Raw genomic sequence first — 19,786 nt, 5'->3', positions numbered from 1 at the left:
CGAGCTGCGGCCGCAGCTCGCGGCCCCGCCAAATGAGGAGCTTGGGATGCAGCTCAGACGCGCTGTCTCAGTATTTCCCTGCTGTTGATTGAGTTATTGGATTTTATTTCTGCCAAACGATTAACAGCTTCGGGAATTGTTGCTGTTTCATGTTACAAGATACAGGTTTAAATATTTGGTAAACTCGAGCTCTTCTGTTTAGATGATACCATTTGAATAGGGAATATATTTATACTGCTGAGGCAGTTAAAATTCATAGTTCTATAATTACCTGTATTGTTTTTGAAGAGTGCGTACTGTGAAACTACTTTTTCTTGGCAAAAATAATTTCTATGTTTTTATTTTGTATAACGATTATATATGAGTGAGGGGGAGGTTTTGAAAATTCAGAATATTTTCAACAGAATTTTTGTTAAAATAAAAACTTTGCTCTATAGTGTGCATGTCAAGTGCTGCTACCCTCTGTATAGAACATTGAAAATTATTAGAATCAAGAGGGTAAAATGACTTAATTCTCCTTCATGCTTCTTTTTCTTAGGCATAATAAATTCTTGCAAACCCTTTCCTTCCTTTCTTCCTCCCCTTGTCTCCCTGCCTCCCGTTCAGCCTGTATGCCTCCATTCTGTCTTGATTGATACCTGAGCGTGTGAGAAGTGGCTCTAATGAACTGTTAAGCATTTAACAGTGTAGCATATAGTGTAAAAAAAAGATGCAGATCCTGAAATGCAGGCAGATGCATACAAGTGGCTAAGGCTGAATGTGCATCGGTCAACTTCGTTTTTTCTGGGGTTTTAGTGCTTACTCATGCAATTGCAGCTTTCCAAACACATTTTGCTGGAAATGTTAACACACAAAGGAGGGTTGTGAAATGAAGTTTTGTTAGCAATGTATGTTTAGGGGCTCGAGGGAGGTGGGGTATTTGGCCTAAAATTCCGTTTTGGCAGGTTTTCCGTGTGTTATATGCGTGGGTTTTGTTTTGTTCCTTTTGCACTGTGGGCTTCAAGACTCCAACCAATTAATTCTGGAAAAAAAGCTTAATGTAGGCTACTCCTCAAGAAGGGGTCTATTTTAACATTCAGTAAACAGATAATCCATTAGGACAACAATATACATTGTGGCAAGTGCTATCCTAGGTTTTTTTTGTCAGCGCTTATTTATAGTCTTTTGATTTCGCTTCCCTCCTGTGGTGCAGTTTCAATCATTCTCCCTCCAATCTTTGTTCTCGTATTCATTGCAAGCTGAAAACAAAGTAAGAAAGAAGCTCATACGTAGCGTTCTATTCTTGGCCAGTTCTTCCTCTATAGCAAGAAGGCGGTTGTATTTGGTCACCCTTTCTCCGCGGGAAAGACCTCCCAACTTGATAAACCTGGCACCCAGTCCAACAGCCTTAAACGAGAAAGTGCGTATTTTAAAAACTACACGGTTTGGGAAGTGAAGTCATTCTTCATTATTAAACATGGTATCCTGCTTCTAATTTAATACTCTCATCTTTCTACAGATAAAAACCCTCCTCTAAGTAGAAATAAAATCTCTTAATGAAAGATTTGTCGGATGCAAACAATAATTTTCACTGGCGTATGAAATGAAATTTTATTTGCAAATGTAGCTTTAATACAAAAAGACTAAATACATTAGTGTTAAGAATTTTTGCCTAAAATATTATTACTACTCAGAAATGTTTTAAGTAACGCATTTTTTTTATAAACTAATGCAACCAAATAGATCATACACATACTCCCAGCTCTGGCAAATTTCCTGTGTGTTCTCTTTAAACTCAAAGATTAACTCTCAGTGGGGAAAAAAAGCAACTCTAGAAAAAGCCCATTTTGTAAAACGTTTCTTTCTCCAGCAGAAACAGGCTTTCTCCTTAAAAATAGTTGATGTTAAAAGCAGTGTTTTGGCAATTCTGCAATTGAACAGCTTTCAATACTTACCAGATCCACAAGGCTATCATCAGAAGATTCTCCATCTGGACTTCCTAATATGGTAATATGTCTTTGACCTATATATAACGGGAGTGTAAAACCTTCATTAGTGTATATTTTATATATTCGACACAGAAATTGTTTTGACTTTTCATTCTTTTTTACCCTTGGGCTATCTAAGCTTAAATACAAACAGGAGTAAAACCAGTGAGACCCATCTCACAAAAATGTAAGCTATATTAATTAGCTACATTACCATTATGTTTTATTTTCAGTATGGATAAGGGAATATCTAACATCCTATCCTAATTTCTGTCTCTTGCTGATGTCTCTGGTAATGTACTCTACAGGCTAGGAGGCTGGTCTATTTATTTCAAGTGTGTTCCTTACTACAGTAATGATTTTTCTTCGTATAAAAAAAGAGTTTGCCATCCTGACTGAATGCATTCTTTAAGTTGCTATTTACCCACTTTGATACAGTGATTCTGAGCTTTTTGAAGGAATAAGGAAGGAACTTAGATATATTAAATTTGACCATCTATTCCTTGGGTATAAAAATGAATAAAGAAAAATTGATACAAAGAGAAAACTTACATATGCAACTGCACAAGTTCTTAGTACTGTTACCACAAAGGCTCAATAATATGTAGTCAATAATCTACGTAAACTGCAATTTTAAACATTTTGGACTTGTTTGGATTTCTTAATTATTAATACTAGTATTAGTCAAAATTCAGATTACTCAACTACATATTTTTTGAGTTTGTTTAATTCTGATATCTAACTGTACAACACTTAGCTGCAGTGTCAAAGGGCACCCACATTCAAAACATCCACAGTGTATTAATTTACTAGAGTTGAGGTCCTGAATGCCATTTTAAGCTCCTGAACAGAGATTTGTGAATCAAAACATGAATTTTAGTTTCTTCTCACAAGCGCTTTCTAAATTACAAGTGGCAATAATTAAATGAAAAAATGTAGTATTTACAGGTGTAGCAACACTATTTAGTGACTTGTAGGGTTTGAAAGTCAGACTTTTCCCCCCCTCTTACTCACCGTCCAGAAGTCCAGTAAGTTCTATGAGGTCTGATACCTTGGTTTGGTTAATATATTTTAGGACAACACCACTGCACATTGGTACATTTATGTTCTGGTCAATTTTAAGTTTGGAAATATATGTGGCAGCATCTTCAGCAATCAGGTAACATTTGGAACCAAGAGCACAACATATATTACTCCATTGTTGTCTGTCCTGCATAAACAATCAAGTAAACAACTGGAGTTCAAATACCTGAACTGAATAAAACCCTAATTGAGGAGATTAAAACAAAAATAAAATTGGATTTTATCCTAAAGGTACTCTTCATATAAACATATTATATTTTATACTGTATTTTAAATCTGTCTACCTAAGAAAAACATACCACTGGAATTTTGTTTGGATTTTAAGATTTTGCTAGAAAACATAAATTCTAATCTGGAGTTAATCAAAGGTAGTTGCATACAAGTATAGTTTAAAGTATTTCAAATTAAATCAACTGCAGGAGTTTGATATTTTGATTTCCTTCCTGACATTTATTTAATTTTAATGGAATATAAAATAATTTTCTATTTTATTCAGAGGATTCATTCTTGTGGTAATATTTTAAGTGTCATAATATTTGTTTGAATATAAAATAATGAAACAGGAGGCAGTCATAGACTCAGTGACAGCTATCAAGCCAGGATGATCAGAGCTGTGAGACTGACCCATAAGGAACAGCAGAATACAACGCTCTTTCCAGCAAAGCTCCTGTTTTAGGGTCTTTGTTTCTTGATTTTACTGCACTGTCCATATGGTACTGAGACTGAAGGATAAATAAAGGACAAGGATATGTAAACAATTTGAAAGAAGAAATTTATGAATTAATTTGCTTTTTTTGTGTCCAGAGAATGCAAGATTCTCACATTAAAAACGTTTGATTTCTCATTAATAATTCTCCCAGTAATAATTCTTGGTCTGTGGATCAGACAGACTTTTGTACTTATAGCTGCAATTTGTATAAGGGTCCACTGCTATGAGGATTTTAAGCCCACATGTAAGTGAAAATGGAAGTTTCTGACACCTGAACAAATCTTTAAACTTAAGCACTAATGTGGTCTGCTGTCTGGCAATGAATTGGTACCAGGGCTAATCCTCAAGGACCTAATTATCTGTGGCAAAAACGTGGCATGGGTAAACTTTGTAGCTTGGGGGGGCGGGGGGCATTTCCCTAAACAGTATTCTATTTCAAACTGTAATTCGCTATCCGTTGTAATTCTCCTGCAGATTTTCACAGTACAAATACGTTTCTTCGTAAGAATTCTCAAGGAAGTTTGCAGCTGTGGCAGAAGTGGGGAATAATCTGATGTTCTGGGACATGGCTAATTCAGGGAGTCGGACTGAAGCAGCGCAGGGAGGCATGGCTGACTACAGTGAGCTAACAGTAAACACGGATATTTAGAAAATGAACTTTTAACGTTCCAGTTAAGAATAAAATCAGATGGATTTTGCAGTTCGTCTGTTTTAGAATTTTTGATTCAGGCACTTGGCAGATTCACAAAGACAACATCACTTTGCTTCCCCCTTCAATCACAGTCTTCATGTTTTGTTCATGAAAACAAATCCCATATATTTATTTTAAAGAAGATAAAGTGTGCAATTTGACAGTAAGAGCAAATTTATATTAAGTTGTACAACTGCAGAATCTAGGTCTACAATTGTAGATTCTGCTACAATTAAGTTTTTATAATTTTTCTATTACATAGAAACTTAATCTTACATATAAATGCTAATATTTAAAGTTAAGCAATCTGTTTCTTTCATCCATCTAGAACTTGATAACATGCTTAATAGTATTGTACTTTACTGTTGTAACCTATAGGCCACTCAATTAACTCTTCTAACTTTGATCACGGCAGTAAATACATGGTATCTTACTACCACTTTAAAAATTCTGCTGAGCAATGCTGCCAGTGACAGGTTTGTTCTGGCTTTGAGTATAAATCTCAATCATAGAGAATAGCAGCAATATTTTTTTTTTGAGTGATTCTAAGGAATATACAACTATGTCCAAATTATAGCTTCTCTCATGTAATAGAATTGAATTTATATATCACTTGAATTTTATAATTGGATTTTACAATTTGAGCTGTTTACATAGGAAGAAAAATGTAATAAAAATGACAGTAGTTTAGCAAGTAGAATCAGGAAAAAAAGTGTTTTCCTGTAACTCCTTAAAATATTTGTACTGACCATATTCTGTTCATGCCAGGATTATTTCTGTAGGAATTATGTCAAACGTATAGAAAAATTTAGTTATTGTCAATTACAGACATACAAATGAATTATTAAATACCTTTTTATAGTGATATTTTTGTGCTTAAAGATTCTGAAAACAGAAGTTTCATACTTTATATGTTTTGTAAAAATGTAAAAATTTCAATAATTTGTCACCTAACATTATTATCCATTTTTCAATGACTGCACTGTGGTATCTTACCTCTTTTCTTAAGGGATCTATTAATGCCATAATAAAAGGGAATTTATTAATCAGTTCCACATACATGTCAACCATTTCATCAGGACTTTTGAATGTTCCAGTGAGTATTTCATATTTTCCTTTAACCTAGAAAGGAAAGTAAAAAGCATGAAAGGTAAGGAAGGTAATACTTGAAACCCCAGAGTACTAACATAAGCATACAAATCCTGTGACACTGATATCTCTGTGAAGGCGGTGGATTGTGTGCTCTTCAATAAGCATACATTCACTTGTCTACTTTGCTCTGTGTCTAAGTGGTCAGCACATTGTTGCAGAAAACTCTGCCTGAAGTAACAGTGGGTTCCAGTGGGCTCATGCCAGTCTGAAAGATGCCACTCCCAAAACAAGGGAGATCTATTTTAGCATTTTCTAGGCATCAATGCCAGTGTTACACTACTTTATCATAAAGTTAGCTATGTCTGCCATTTTTATTGAATCTTGCATGAAAAATCTCACTTTTCACTTCTAAAAAAAGCTAATCTTTTGTCCTCATTTCAGGAAGAAAATACTGCTAGGGGAAAGGAGTGCACCCTCAGTGCTCAAAACTGAGATACTGCCTTTCCTTGCCTCTTTCCCCTTTCAAAAAAAAAGACTAGTTTAAAACATCGTTCTGGGAAGCACAAACCAGAGTGTATGAGGATTATTAAGGGCACACTGTCAAACTGAGCTAAAATATTTGCTGCTTTAGTGACTTTTGTAACAATTCAATAACAGAAAGCTAAAGAATTACCAATAATTTATTGGTTAAGATTTTACTTATTCTGGTACAGGATACAGATACCAGATTGTCAGGAAAGCAACTGCTTTCACAAAAGATAACAGTAATGGAAGGTTTGTCACTATAGTACACCCAAATACACAAAATCTCATGGGATATTAAATATAATTGGAATTTTCTTTTTCTGCTTAGAAAGAACCTGATTGATCTTGGAACAAGATCAAGAACTTCACTGAAGATTTCAGCTGGAGAGAAATAAATGTTGTCAAATAAAAATATGGAAAAATAAGAATTAAAAAATAAATGTTGATATACAAGGAGATGAATGTTAGTGGGTATACAAACATATCATAGTAAAAATACACAGAAAGGTCAAGGTAGTATGAAAAAACAACAGGTGCAGTGTGATATAATGGAGAAGTAGGCATCTAGTGGTATGAAGGAATTACAGAAGCGCATGTGTGTAAATAATTTCTTCTTCATCCTTGAAAGAAAGGTGGATAGAAAATAATTATTTCATTTATACCTTGTGGTGAAATTAAAAAACAAAACAGGATTTTCTACTTAGTACTTTAATTCAAAATTGCCTGAGGTGCAATGTGAAATAAAGCTGGTCTGTTAAATAGAGCATGTGGTGGGTGTCTGCCCCAAAATGAGTTTGCTATAATTGACACAGACTGATCTGAAAAATTATATTAAATAAATAAACTGAGAAAAGGAATAAACCTGGCTGATGCAGGTAGGCTTATAGCATTTGAATGATTAAAGTTAAATCATGAAAGTAACAGATTCCTGTAGGCAGGACACAGGATGTTATGGGGCTCTGCCATGGTCCAGTGAGCCTTACTGTGGGGAAGGTGCAGCCCCAGCGTGCTGGTACCGCTGGGGAGGAGGAGTATGTGTGTTCGCCCTGTTCCCGCTGCACCAACCTCCAGAAGGTTGCCTGCATGTCTTGTGCCCTTGCATTCACAATCCAGTAACATATCTGCTACACTTGTAGTACTGATTCAACCATAACTTGTAAATGCAGAGGCAAATCTTTTGGTTTGCTTGATTGCTGCCTTTTAAAATGGGGTTAGAAGCTTCTAGGTGAGTTAGCAATGTAATAATAACGTTAACAAACAGCTACATTCCTTTTGAAACCCGACAAAATCGATATTGAAAATAACTTACATAATCCATTAATTCATGAGCAGCACAATTTATTGCTAGGTGCATGTCTGTTCCTAGCTCCAGACCTATATTGTTGCAAACTGTCTGCATTAGGAGTAGCAGTTGTTCTAGATTATCGCACCCTGTTATTAGGCAACCTAAGTGTGATATCCTCTTTAAGGCTCGTGGCTGAAAGTAAAACAAAAATAGTAACTATTTACACACATGCATATAAATTCTAAATACATATCTTCTCTGCTGTTTCAGTATGCATTCAGTCATCAAAATATACATCTGCTCTCAGAAATCACATTGACAACTTTAAGGACAATCCTCTATACATGAGAGGTAATCAAGTGCTAATAGGTAGAAACCACACAGTCCTTGGAAATATTTCATCTTGTGGTTCTTGCTCTTATATGGCCAGTACTGGTCTACAAAAAGATTTTAAAGGAACTCTTAACAACCACTGAGTTGTCATGGATGCTATGTAAAAGTTTCCAATACTGTGGACAGTCCCTTTGCCACAAAAACATATTCTCCAGTTTTAAACAGCTTTTACTCATTTATCCTCAACTACAACTTTGATATTGCCTCTGTGGAGTGTTCAAGAACCACTAGACTCTTCCAAGACTTCTAGAAGAAAAAAATTTCATGGAAGGGAAACACCTCTAGCACAGCTGCATGGAGTCATCTGCCTCAGGAACACTGTTCCTGGACATGAGCCACAAGCAGAGCTGTGTTGAGCAAATATTTCACATGGTCTTCTGTTGTCAAGTTTTTTGTAGGTTTTTCAAACACTGATTTTTAACTTTAAAGTCTGTGAATTTTGTCTTACAAGGAATGACACTAACTCGCCCAGAAAGCAGCAGGATATAATCCCGGGTTAGACTGGAGAAGTCAATTGGAAGGCACTGGTTTTGACAAGAGTTAGAGAACTAACTACAGTGGACAGAACAGAGGCCTAGCTACAGAGGATATATGAATGTTTCTTCATGTAAAAAACTAGGGAGAAAATGCAGGTCAAATTATTATGAGATTATTTTGTAGCAATCTGCAAGGAGAGAAAATCTGTTTGACTTGTTGGTTTTGGAGCACTAAGCTGCAGCTACAGACAGCATGAAATGCTGCAGTCTTCCTGCATTTAACGTGAGATAGAGGTTAAATCTGCATTTTCATGTCATTTTTTTCAAGGCACCCATATGTGTTGCCTTGTTACATTCTACTAAAAGTGTTGTTTATCTTTATAAAAACATTTTTTCTGTCTAGTCTTTACTTCTATAACCTAAACAAGTTCTTCTTCACTGCCTACTTTGTAATTTTTGGGTTTTTGTTTTCCCCAAAAAAAGTTCAAACTAACATGGTGCTTTCATCAGTCTCACTACCATCTCCTTTAGTTTTCTGCTATTGAAATAAATGGAATTTTTTCAGAGAACCTAATGCACTGTTTCCTTGTGCATATCTTAAGGAATTACTTCAATTTGCAGCTGTAGTACATATTGTGATAAGAATATGGAAATTACCCACCAGAAGAAAATTGGCCAGTTGCTTAATGATGATGAATTTTGTGTTGTTTAAGCAACAAAAAAATAGAAAAACTTTTGTTTATCCTCTCTTTTATGTATTCCTCAAGAGCAAAAATTCTCACCTGGTAACATTTTAATCATCTCAGAATGGAAAGCAAAACCAGCATGGCATTTCCATTCCACTATCTGGAAAACTCATCTATAAACTACAGGTTTTGAAGTGATAAAAAAAGATCATTTGAGTCATAATGTCCTGTGGACTATTGTGAGTGCTGCCCTTTAGCTAGTGGTTCATATCTGCCATTATCTACAACCTCAAACAAGAACTGGGAACTTAATGCAGTGTGATTAGGAGGGGAGTTAGGAAACAGCACATCATGCAAGTCTTATAGGTAATAGTTTCATGGCTTACATGATCAAAGCGGCATGTTCTCTGCTGGTGCTACAGGCCTGCAAAATGCTCATTTAGATAATTTACCAGGATTTCTATATGCAAAAAATGGCCAGATTCCAAAAGAATTTTCCCTTTGTTATTGTCCCACGGGAAGGGAAGGTATAGTCAGAAGAATCCAAATTATTATGTAAAATATGAGCATTTGGAATATTTAAAAGTCTTGCTTTGACCTTTCCAAAATGGTAATGTAGATTAATGTTTCATTTAGGAACATGTTGGTTCCCTGCCGATGTTAATACCTTGCTGAAGGCTTAAAATGAAAGTCTTTTCTTACCGGAGCTTTCTTCCCTGTATTATGTGCTCTGCCTTTCTTACTGTCTGCTACTTGAGAACAGGGCTGTTGGGAGTGAAAGAAGAAATCAATTCCATAGAAAAGTCCAAAAATTATAGCGAAACATCAGAATTAAGAAAAATTAAAAAATGCTGTCTGAATTTTGGTCTAAAGAGGTTGCAAATATTTAAGTTAGGAAATGGTTTCTATTGGTCTTGAATATTATCAGCAACTATCCATTTTTATTTTGTGCTAGTAATTAATTTCAAATGTTTATTTCAATGCAGGCATCACCCCAACCATCATTTGTTTTCCAAAATATTCTCACCTAGGCTATCAAAAATACAAGGGATCTCAAAAATGAGAATCTAGGCTCTGTACTTGGAGAAACCCAACAATCTTGCTTTGCAAAAAGCATATGCACATACTGAGACAGATAGATTACTACAGTACCTTGAATAATATCTGTTGCCTGTGTGTGAGACTTAGCAAGACCAGAACCACCTATTATATATTCACTGGTACCATTCACTCCCAGTATACTTCTTCAGGTAAACAGTCTTGCTATGCTTAGAACAATGTTTTCTTCTATCATCATTAATTTAATATCATCAAATGGCCAATGTTTTATTCATATGATAGAGAAACACATCTTCTATTCTGTTCCATAAGGCTAAGCCTGGCAATCGGCTAAAAGTTCCATGTTTATGCTTAAAAAGACAATAGTAATATAAAGAACATCACATTATTATTACGCATTTTTATTGTACCGCTTCGCCTGGAGGCTGCAACAGTCTCATCATTTCTTTCTGAATATCCAGAACTCTTTCTATGCCCTGAAATTAAATGACAGTAATCTTCAAAAGAAAGATAAATGATTTCATTTTAGCAGCTTAAATCAGGAGAGAACACTTATTCTAAACACAGATCTTAATATAGAGAATTTTTAAAAAACCTCTTACAGACTCCCTTAACACAATTCCCCCACCCACAAAATGCAGTCAAGTGTCCAATGATAAGGGTTAGTAGCAGTGGAATGAACAGGAATATTTGATTGTGCTGAATGGGATGGCAAGAAAAGTGGTCTCTTCTTCCCCAGAAGGAACTCTTCCCAAATTTAACAGGTAAGCAAATTGTCTGCCTAATATCTGAGAAGTGGGAATCACTGTTCACAACTGTGTCTCTGTCTATGTCTTCCGAACTGGAACTGACAAAATTCAATGTATTTCCCTTTAGAACATTTCCAGGAAGCAAGGAAAAATCACTGTCTTCATTTTAAACGTCAGGGAATGGAGGCACACTCCAATTAACTGAATCGATTGCTTTTAACGCAAGACTCTTTTTCCTTTTCGTCTGAGTTAGTAGAAGTTTAATGCTAACTTTGTAAATGACATTTCAGATTTTCTTAAACTGTGCCAGTAAAGGAATACTGAAGGGGGCAGAAGTCAGTCACAGCTGAGAACACATCAACACAGGAGGAATGGCTACATTTTGTGCACTGCAGCAAACAGCTTGCTGCTCTCCCATGAGCACTAGGAGGCATTATGTCTCTGAAAGGTACAGAATTAGCAACCTTATTAAAAGCTCTCGGTGACAATTGTAAAAAGCTAAAGGAAAAGGAAAAAGAAAGAGAATCGAGCTCAGCTATTTGTTCAGGTCACCAGCATACAAAGTAGGAATCACAGCCCTAATGTAGGCATCTTGTGCAGATACATTCTTTAATGGCTAAACAAAAAGAGAGGGTTGATCCAATCTGTCTCATCCATCCTTCTTGCCCCTTGAATGGATTTTGTTTGGCTTTATATTCCTTTCTATCTTCACGATTTCATTTTTAAAGCAATTTATTCCCAAAGATTTTATGTTTTCCTGTGAATTTGTTACAAGTTTTGCTGTTTTGTGTGCTGTCATTCAACTGATACTATTCATAATCTACTAATGTAAAATCACATTATAAAGTTAAAATCTCTTATTGTTAACACAATTCCCCTACATCTTCTTCCATACACTGATTTTTTTCCTCTATACAAACACATTCTTTTAAAGCTTGAAATCTTCATGTATCGTCTTTAAAGTCTTCATCTATTTACTCCTTTTAATGTTCCTTGTGTTAGAATTCTGCCCTAACATTTATTAAGACTATGGCATTGCAAGCAAACAAAAATGAAAAATACAGTTTGTAAGGACTATATTGAAAAGATCTATATACTTATGTACATATATGGTACATAAGTCTAGAGAATACATTGATAAAAATGAAAATGAAACAGTACCTGTTTGAGTGATAGCTGAACTGGTGGTATAAGCATAACTTCTTTCACTAATCTCAGTTTTGCAGGTGAAATTTTTTCACAGTTCAATAGAGTAACCATTGGGAGTGGGAGAGTCATTTCTTTAGGCGAATCCTGCAATTGGGAGTACCATGTGAAAATAAAAATATTAAAAATCAGAAGAATTTCTTATATGTTTTAATTATGGCACAGGGTTCAAAGACTACTATAGGCAATGGTCTTAAGGGTGTATTCTATGAGGTATATTTAATACCACTGTCACAAGGGACTACTGGCTTCAGAATTCAAGAATTATGATAACTGGGATCAAATAAAATTACAAAAGTCACATGTACCTGATCACGTTTCAGCAGTGCAATATGTAAATACAATGGGATATGGCTAATGGTGGCACCAGCCTTAGCTACAGCAAGTGACGTCCCCCCGATGGCTACGCTGCCCTGAAGCACTGACTCAGCAGGTTCTGCACATGGGATCGCTCTCTCTGCAACTGCCACCTTCTTTCCTACAAGACAGAGAGTAGTAGCTAAATAGTTTCTTGGTTTAAGACATGTGCTTATGTATTGCAGCTATATGAGTAAATATGATATTGTCATTTCCATATGTAATCGATGTATTACACAAGTATCAGTTATTTTTTAAAAAACTTAACCTTGTCAGTTGCTTTATATGACATAACCTTACAAGTAATCAATGTATCTGTCCTCACTCTGGTGTCAAACATATTTCAAATCTATTTCTTTTGGAGATCTTCCAGCCACTGAAATCTGTATTTTTATTTATCTATGTTTATATCTAGTAATGTTACATCATTTTTCAGGTTCCTTTCATAAGCATGATTTCAGTATTCTTTATCATCCTCCTTACATGCTCAGCCATTGCATAAACAACTTGGAAGATTACATTCCAACCCGATACTGGATTTCTTCTAATAATGACCGTGAAAAAATTAGGCCTATTGCAGTTGGATTTTCCATTGAGAAAACAGGTCTTTAAATATTCCACATACATACTATTGTTAAATTTTTGAAAGAACTTATTTCTTTCAGATACAGTAACTTTTGTCAAAATGCCTGAAACCCAGCAGTTCCCACTAGCTTATTTATTGCCTACAGTGCTTACACGAACATGCACAGTAGGCACCTGTGTGAAACCAAAAGAAGCCATCTGATTCTCAAGAATCATATGCATTGGGCACTTTTTTTGTAAATCTGACCAACTACTTTCATTCCTAATAGTAGTGTTATACAAGTTTTGATTTCAATAACACATAAATACTACAGGATACAACTGATATTTTATGATAAAATGTTCTTAATGCACCTTAATTGGATATGCAGATTAGATTATACATCATTTGCATACTGTCCACAGATTCTTTACCCCTTACACTGAGGATAAAGAGCTACACACGCAGACACTAGTAATCGAGTAGGGAGCAACTCTGACAAACTGCAGAGATCCTTTACACTACGCTACTTTCCAGCCTGCATAAATTGTAACATAGATGCTACCTCTGAAAACACCTGCTACTGGAAGTCATCATCTCTTAGTGGCCTTCTGTAATAAGTAGCTTTATAATAGTTGTCTCCTAATCATCAGGTATCGATTCTAACAATATTACAGCCAATGTCATAATCAAGTATAAAGAAAATACAATTAGTGAAAACAAGTAATATATGTAACAGCAAAAGCTTGACTAAAAGTATAATATACAACATGATGATAGGTGGATGAACCTGACAACGGCAGATGTTACATTTCAGGTCAAAGGTGAATTTACTGGGCACACATCTAACATATTAATTGGGAGGTTTTACTAATAGCATGTGACAGTTGAAACTAAACTGGTAAGAAATAATAATTTGCCTAGATTTTCTGCCCTTACAATAAATGATAACAAAGCTGCTTTTTTTTTTTTTTTTTTTTTTTTTTTTTTTTTTTTTTTTTTTCCCCTGAGTGTAATGCATCTATGGAGGTAACATATGGGGTTTTTTTCCTTTGTGATTTTTTTTTTTTTATTTTGGTCATGTATACTTATGCTGTTTCTCTACTCTCACAACATTTTTTGCTTTAGTAGGATGGTTTCCTTACTTTTTACTCTGTAGTGCCTATCATTCCCATCTCACCCCCTTACTTCTTTCTCTTTTGCTTTTCACGTTATTTCCTCCTTTTCTCAGTATTAGCAAGAAACTTCCTCTCTCCTTCCATTCTTTTCAACTTCTATCTCAATTCTATTTCCATTTTCTTGTTCAGTTATGTGATTCCCTTTTTGTTCCTTAACATTTTCATTTTTATTCTTCACTGCATCCTCCTCCATTCTTATTCCTCACTCTGAAGAGTAATAACCTCCTGTCTAAGCCAAATGTAGAACAAAGACAGAAACTCTGTTCAGCCAATGCATGTGAATGATGCTATTTTCCCCCTCTCTCATTTCTGCAGCAGAAACTGCTGTGGTCAGAAAGATGATTTAGGAGAGAGTAACCAAACCCTTTGAATGTGAGACATTGTGTCATGTGTTCGGAAGTATTCAGTGTCCACAGAATACTTCAGAAAGTATTTCAGCACCTTTATCAATACCTGTATTGCAGAAAATATTAAAATCATATAAAGTAAAACCTGGTTTTGCTGATTTTTTTTTCCCATGTAGTGATGTTGCTGATGGAGTGCATGAAGTAAGGGCAAGCATGGCTTCTTCTTCTTCTTGCTTTTGAACTTCTTTTCTTTCTTCTACCTTTTTTGTAAAGTATTCACTGAGGGAAGAGTCATAATGATTACTGGCTCAAAATATTGTTAGACATGTGACAAGAAGATATGGGATACAGGCTAAAGAACATGCTAAAAGGTGGATTAAGGGCATCTGAGCTTCTGCCATATACTCACTGTGTGAAGGTGAAGTCAATGAATGACATTTTTTTTTGGTAGTCATCTGCATCGTTGATTAAACAAAAAGAACCATGAGCAAGTATTATAAATGTTAACACACGCTCTTCAAACCACACTGGTTTGAAATTCATCTCTGAGCAGTCAATCCTGGCGTAAAGGATGTATTTGCATTGCACGGGTAGTAACGGGTCCTGTCATAACTTCATGACATACAACAGTTTGCTAATCTGATAGGTCAGCTGTACTCTGGTTATCTCAGTGGCTGCAAGTTCAGAAGTGGCTGAATTTCAATTACATGAGTAAAATGGGAACTGCATACATGGGTCACAGCCACCCGATGCAGGCAAACTGAGTAAGATATATAAAGTAAACAATTCATTAAAATCTTATTTACACTCACTTCAGTTGGAAGAATTTCTTTCCAATTGTTTTTATTCCCTTCATCAAGGTTTCCCCAAAGCTAATCCATGCAAAAGGCAATTAGGTCTGTCTGCTACAGTCTGTGCAGAGTGTGGCAGAGAATGGAAAAATATGGGCATTCTGTTTTACTTTGGGATACTCCCAGGAAGAAATATTTATATGAAAAAATAAACATGGATGTTTACTAAAGAAACTGTTTCCAAAGAAACTAACTGCCCCAAGCAAGAAGTCTTTTGGAGTAGCTTGCTCAGAAAGACTTCATCAGAACATGAAAACTGTATGTATACACGTCTTCTGTGGATTAGCTCAGTGCGGAAGACACACACACAGGCCTTTTGTACCACTTTTGTTCTGCAGTGCAATGAACAGAAGTTGCAGACTGAAAAAGCATCCCCAATGAAATAAACTGGCACTGAATGAGTTTCTTGAATGGAGCCTTTGACTTATGGAGGTGTTCAGGTATTTTTTTCTTAGAGACCCTTATTTTTGTTTCCCCATGTATGAAATTTTATAAAAAACAGCATGATTTTCATGTCATAATTATGAAAAACGCAGGAAATAATATAGTGCGATGTATCTGAGACTGACATCACATCCTAAAAATATATAAAAATAATAGTAGAAAACGCTGACAATTTCATATGTTTTTCATTTACAATATAAATTAATGGTGCATATTTCAAATGCAATAATTTGCATAATATGCAAGACCTACCCAAGAATCTTATCAACTTTACACTGGTCAGTAGGTTTCAAGCCTCTTAACATCATGTTCAGTGATTCGTTGACCCATTCCACAGCAGAGTTTACAGAGTCATTTCTTTCTTTCTCATCAGCTTCAGTTGTTTCAGGTAAAGCATTTTCAGGTATATGAGAATGAGAAGACATTACAGTGGAACAAATCCTCTGCAAAAAAGCAAAAAAAGCTTAAAAAACTATTTAATTTCTAACTTGGAAATGTCATTTGAAAGGCTAAGAAGTATAAGTCCTTACCAACTCTACAAGCACCTATCTCCACATCTACTGTTTGCTCCACTTCTCTTTTTTCATCCAACACCTTCTTCCTAGTCTATTATACTTTGGTAATCACAGATGTTATTCAAGTTTCTTGACCTAAATTGTAACTACTTAGGCAAAAACCTTCTGACAGATCCGCTTTACACATATATTTTGTTATCAAAATAGAATGGCGTTATTTTAAAGACCATGAGGTCATTAGGACATCTTTTTATTGCAGTTGTTGGTAGCCTGTTGTACCATGATTGGTCAGCATTCATGCTTAATGCCATCCCTCGGGATCAGTTACACTTGGTCTTATGTAGGTAATTTACAACTTGTCTTTCTGTACTCCTGAAGAATAAACAATACTTAAGAAAAATCATTTAATGAAGACACCATTTACAAATATCACAGTTGCCTGCATTAACAGTATTACTATTAATACTATTTATATACTGTGAATATCCATGAAATTATATTTAATTCAAGAATGAAGTGAACCATAGTTTAACTGAGGGGAAGTAGAAAGAATTATGCCACAATAGCTACATTTGCAAAAGGCAGTATCTTGGATATTTCAGGTAGGGGAAGAGATGGCAATGTATCATGAATTTCGGATTGAAGGTGCTAGATGGATTTGTTTGACTAAACTATCACCCACATCAGCCTCTTAGCTCAGTGTAAAAAACTACCTTCACCTATACTGTGTTTTTCACACACACTATATTTTTCTGAAACGCTATTATACAAATATAAGGATCTGAAAATAAATTAAAAAAAAAAAAAGAAAAATGTAAAAGAAAAATCAACTTACAGGGCTAGATATGGGGTATAAGGAAAAGCTACATGACTATTAAGACAAATAAAAATGTAATGTACGAAGATGTACTGTCACTTCCCACTCATGAGTATTGTCTAATACATGGAAAATAAAAGTTTTTATAGTTGCTGCCACTAACACTCCAGTTTTTTTCTAATTTACAACACTCAACTGTTAAGTCACAGAGATTCATATCCTTTCATTAAAGATGAAAAATAAAATGTTCCTTAAGACATGAGCAGAACAGTACCTCTCCCTGATATTGCCTTATTAAACAAAACAGGAAGAAGCAGCTCATACCTTCTCATAGTTCTTTACTGTACAGTATATTTCCACTTCTAATGTTGGCTGACCAACTCCATCAAGAACTTTTCTTCCAACTAATTTGCATATTACTGGAGCTTTTGAAAATTTAGAAAAGTAGTTAGCCTTAAATGAAAGAGAAAGAACTTCATTAAAAGTTGACCTCTATGCAAAGAGAGTTTTGTTCCATTAAATATATATTTCAGTCAAATCCACTACTGAGCAAATCCATTTATATGTTCCCGTATTCAACATACTGTTACACTACACATTTACTTCTGTATTATCTATTTAAGAATGAGATTCCAGGGAACAGATCCAACTCATACCTAAGCATGGAAGTCCAAAGCCACATCCAGGTTAGATTAATATGTGTTTTATTTGGCAAAGTTAGTGATGAGTATCAAAATCTCCTTAACCTACTTAGATAATAGGCATTTGTCCAAAGCTTACTTGGCTTTACACTGAGTAACAAAAATAGTCATCATGCTACTCATGAAACTCATTTCTATTAGAATTCTTATAGCCTCCACCTGCCCTGTGTGGTGAGCTACTATAAAAGAATGATTTTTTTCTGTGGATAAGATCTTAAAAAAATACATGCCTCTTCTGTCTTTTAAGAGAATAAAGATACTGAACAAGAGAAACTCTTAGAAATCCATAGAGAACTCAACTAGATCCTCATGTTGTGTTAAAATTCCTGTAGTGTGCTTTCAATTTTCTATTAACAAGTAGTTATTAAGCTTTAAAATAATACTGTATTTTTTTTCCCCCTAACAAAAATACTAGAAGCGACTTTAGCCAAAATTCTCCTGCTCAGAAAAAGTTCTCATGTGAAATGCTATGCATAACATTTTGTATGTGCTGCCAACAGGGAAAAACAAAAAGTATTTTCAGAATATACTTCTTGCTTATAGAAAGTACTTCATGTTCCAGATATCTAATATTGTTTCAAGGTTGCTTCATCAAATACGTATGTACAGTGGCTCATATGTCTCAACACTCAACCAAGGCAATATTAAAGGACTTCATAGCAGATTTAATCTGGAAGAGAAGCTAGTCAGCAAGCTCCTTGATAGCAATGATGAACGCTTCTTCTGTAGACTCCTCTCTTACAGAACATACTCGGTGTAAGGTTATTTATCACGATGACCAAACACTCCTGATTAGAAATGTTTTTTTGGTTAGAGAGAAGTGATCTAACAAGGCTGGCACCATTTTAAGGAGTTGTGGGTATGCTGCACGTACTAATAGGACACAAGAGAACTGATGTAGCTAGGGATCACTACTCCACGGGAAATCTGGGATTTTAGGTAAGCATGCTTTTGAGCCGTGTGAGAAAGGTGATAACCCAGATTTCTGGCAGGCAGAGTTCTTCTATTTCTTCCAACATAGTCTTTCATGGGCCTGTTGAACTGTCAATATCCAACTATGAGAATACCTTCAGGGCTCTGGTGATATTTAATAAACACGGTGCTTTAAAAAAAGGATTAAGTTGCTACCTGAGGTTTACTACATACTTCCTTCCTAGTTTCATTCTTTAGTCTGGTATCAGAGATGCTCATCGAACCATGACTAGCCAAATGTTTCCTAGACAAACTAGGAAACATTTATAGCTACACAGAGGAGGAACACGCTGAACACCAAGCAAAGCAAGAACAGGGGTTACCAGTTCTAGTTGCTTCCACTGGTGACCGCAAACCACTTGGAGATGGAAAAGGGTAAAGAAGTAAGATGTAAAGAAATGTTTCATTTCCACAACCACTTTTATATCGAAGAACATACTCAAAATTACTCTTTTCAAGAGCTGCTCACTATTGTAGTGTTGGCTATTCCAGTATCACCACTAATAGTGGTTTCATTAAGACTATCTACAATACTTTGCCACCTGGGAACAGATAAAATTGGTCTGATTTTTTGACACTTCTACTGGTGCCCATGTGCTTTCCAGGAACAGCTGCAACAGCTGAGTAGCACCCAGTCTCTTGTTGCCGCTGCCCCGAGACATCACCGTGCTGAGCAGTTTTAGCAGGAACCTCCATCTGTGCCCTCCTAGGACAACATACTTTGTTTTAGACAAGCAACCAACACAGGCTGGCTGCTGTGGAAATGTATTTGGCCCAGCGTCAACGTCCCACTGGTGCCAAACACAAAACCATCACGGGCCTCGCGGGAATTATTGAAGCTTAATTGTAGTCACAGAGACGTCGAGCTCCCCGCATCGACCTGTTGGTTTATCAAACCCTTGGGGCGGGCAGGCAGCACCCCGCTCGCCGGAGGGCAGCAGGGAGCCCGGCCCCACTCGGGTACCCGGGAGGGAGCTACCGTGAGGCCCGGTCCGGCGGGTGCCCCGGGGAGCGCCACACGGCCGCCGCCGCCCCTCGGCCCTGAAGCGGGGCCGGGAAGGCCGCTGCTCGCCGGGGAAAGCCCCCCCCGGCCCCCTCACCCCGCCGCGGGGCACAGC

At 36.1% G+C, this 19,786-nt stretch overlaps 1 protein-coding gene across 2 annotated transcripts in view; it reads right to left on the bottom strand.

The window, feature by feature from the left end:
* Window positions 1-19,750, bottom strand: part of ENO4 (enolase 4) — a 21,055-nt gene extending 1,305 nt beyond the window's left edge. Inside the window, exons 1-13 of one of the 2 annotated variants that reach the window (XM_026851386.1) lie at window positions 18,992-19,747; window positions 17,320-17,448; window positions 15,916-16,106; window positions 14,514-14,647; window positions 12,230-12,399; window positions 11,877-12,008; window positions 10,377-10,442; window positions 9,610-9,672; window positions 7,377-7,544; window positions 5,447-5,572; window positions 2,982-3,177; window positions 1,935-2,002; window positions 1,269-1,386 (exon numbers count right to left, since the gene is read on the bottom strand). In XM_026851386.1, coding sequence (XP_026707187.1) covers window positions 1,269-1,386; window positions 1,935-2,002; window positions 2,982-3,177; window positions 5,447-5,572; window positions 7,377-7,544; window positions 9,610-9,672; window positions 10,377-10,442; window positions 11,877-12,008; window positions 12,230-12,399; window positions 14,514-14,647; window positions 15,916-16,106; window positions 17,320-17,448; window positions 18,992-19,105 — 1,675 coding nt within the window. In that variant the 5' untranslated portion in view covers window positions 19,106-19,747. Of the gene's footprint in view, window positions 1-385; window positions 1,239-1,268; window positions 1,387-1,934; window positions 2,003-2,981; window positions 3,178-5,446; window positions 5,573-7,376; window positions 7,545-9,609; window positions 9,673-10,376; window positions 10,443-11,876; window positions 12,009-12,229; window positions 12,400-14,513; window positions 14,648-15,915; window positions 16,107-17,319; window positions 17,449-18,991 lie in introns of those variants that run through there. The other variant, XM_026851387.1, reaches the window with a different exon arrangement.
* Window positions 19,751-19,786: the final 36 nt, after the last annotated feature.

This window comes from Athene cunicularia (genome assembly GCF_003259725.1).
Source record: "Athene cunicularia isolate RWA chromosome 6 unlocalized genomic scaffold, athCun1 chr6_part1, whole genome shotgun sequence".
NCBI lineage: Eukaryota > Metazoa > Chordata > Aves > Strigiformes > Strigidae > Athene > Athene cunicularia.
The sequence above is the reverse complement of the archived record's forward strand: the minus strand, read 5'-3'. Positions and strand labels throughout refer to the sequence as shown.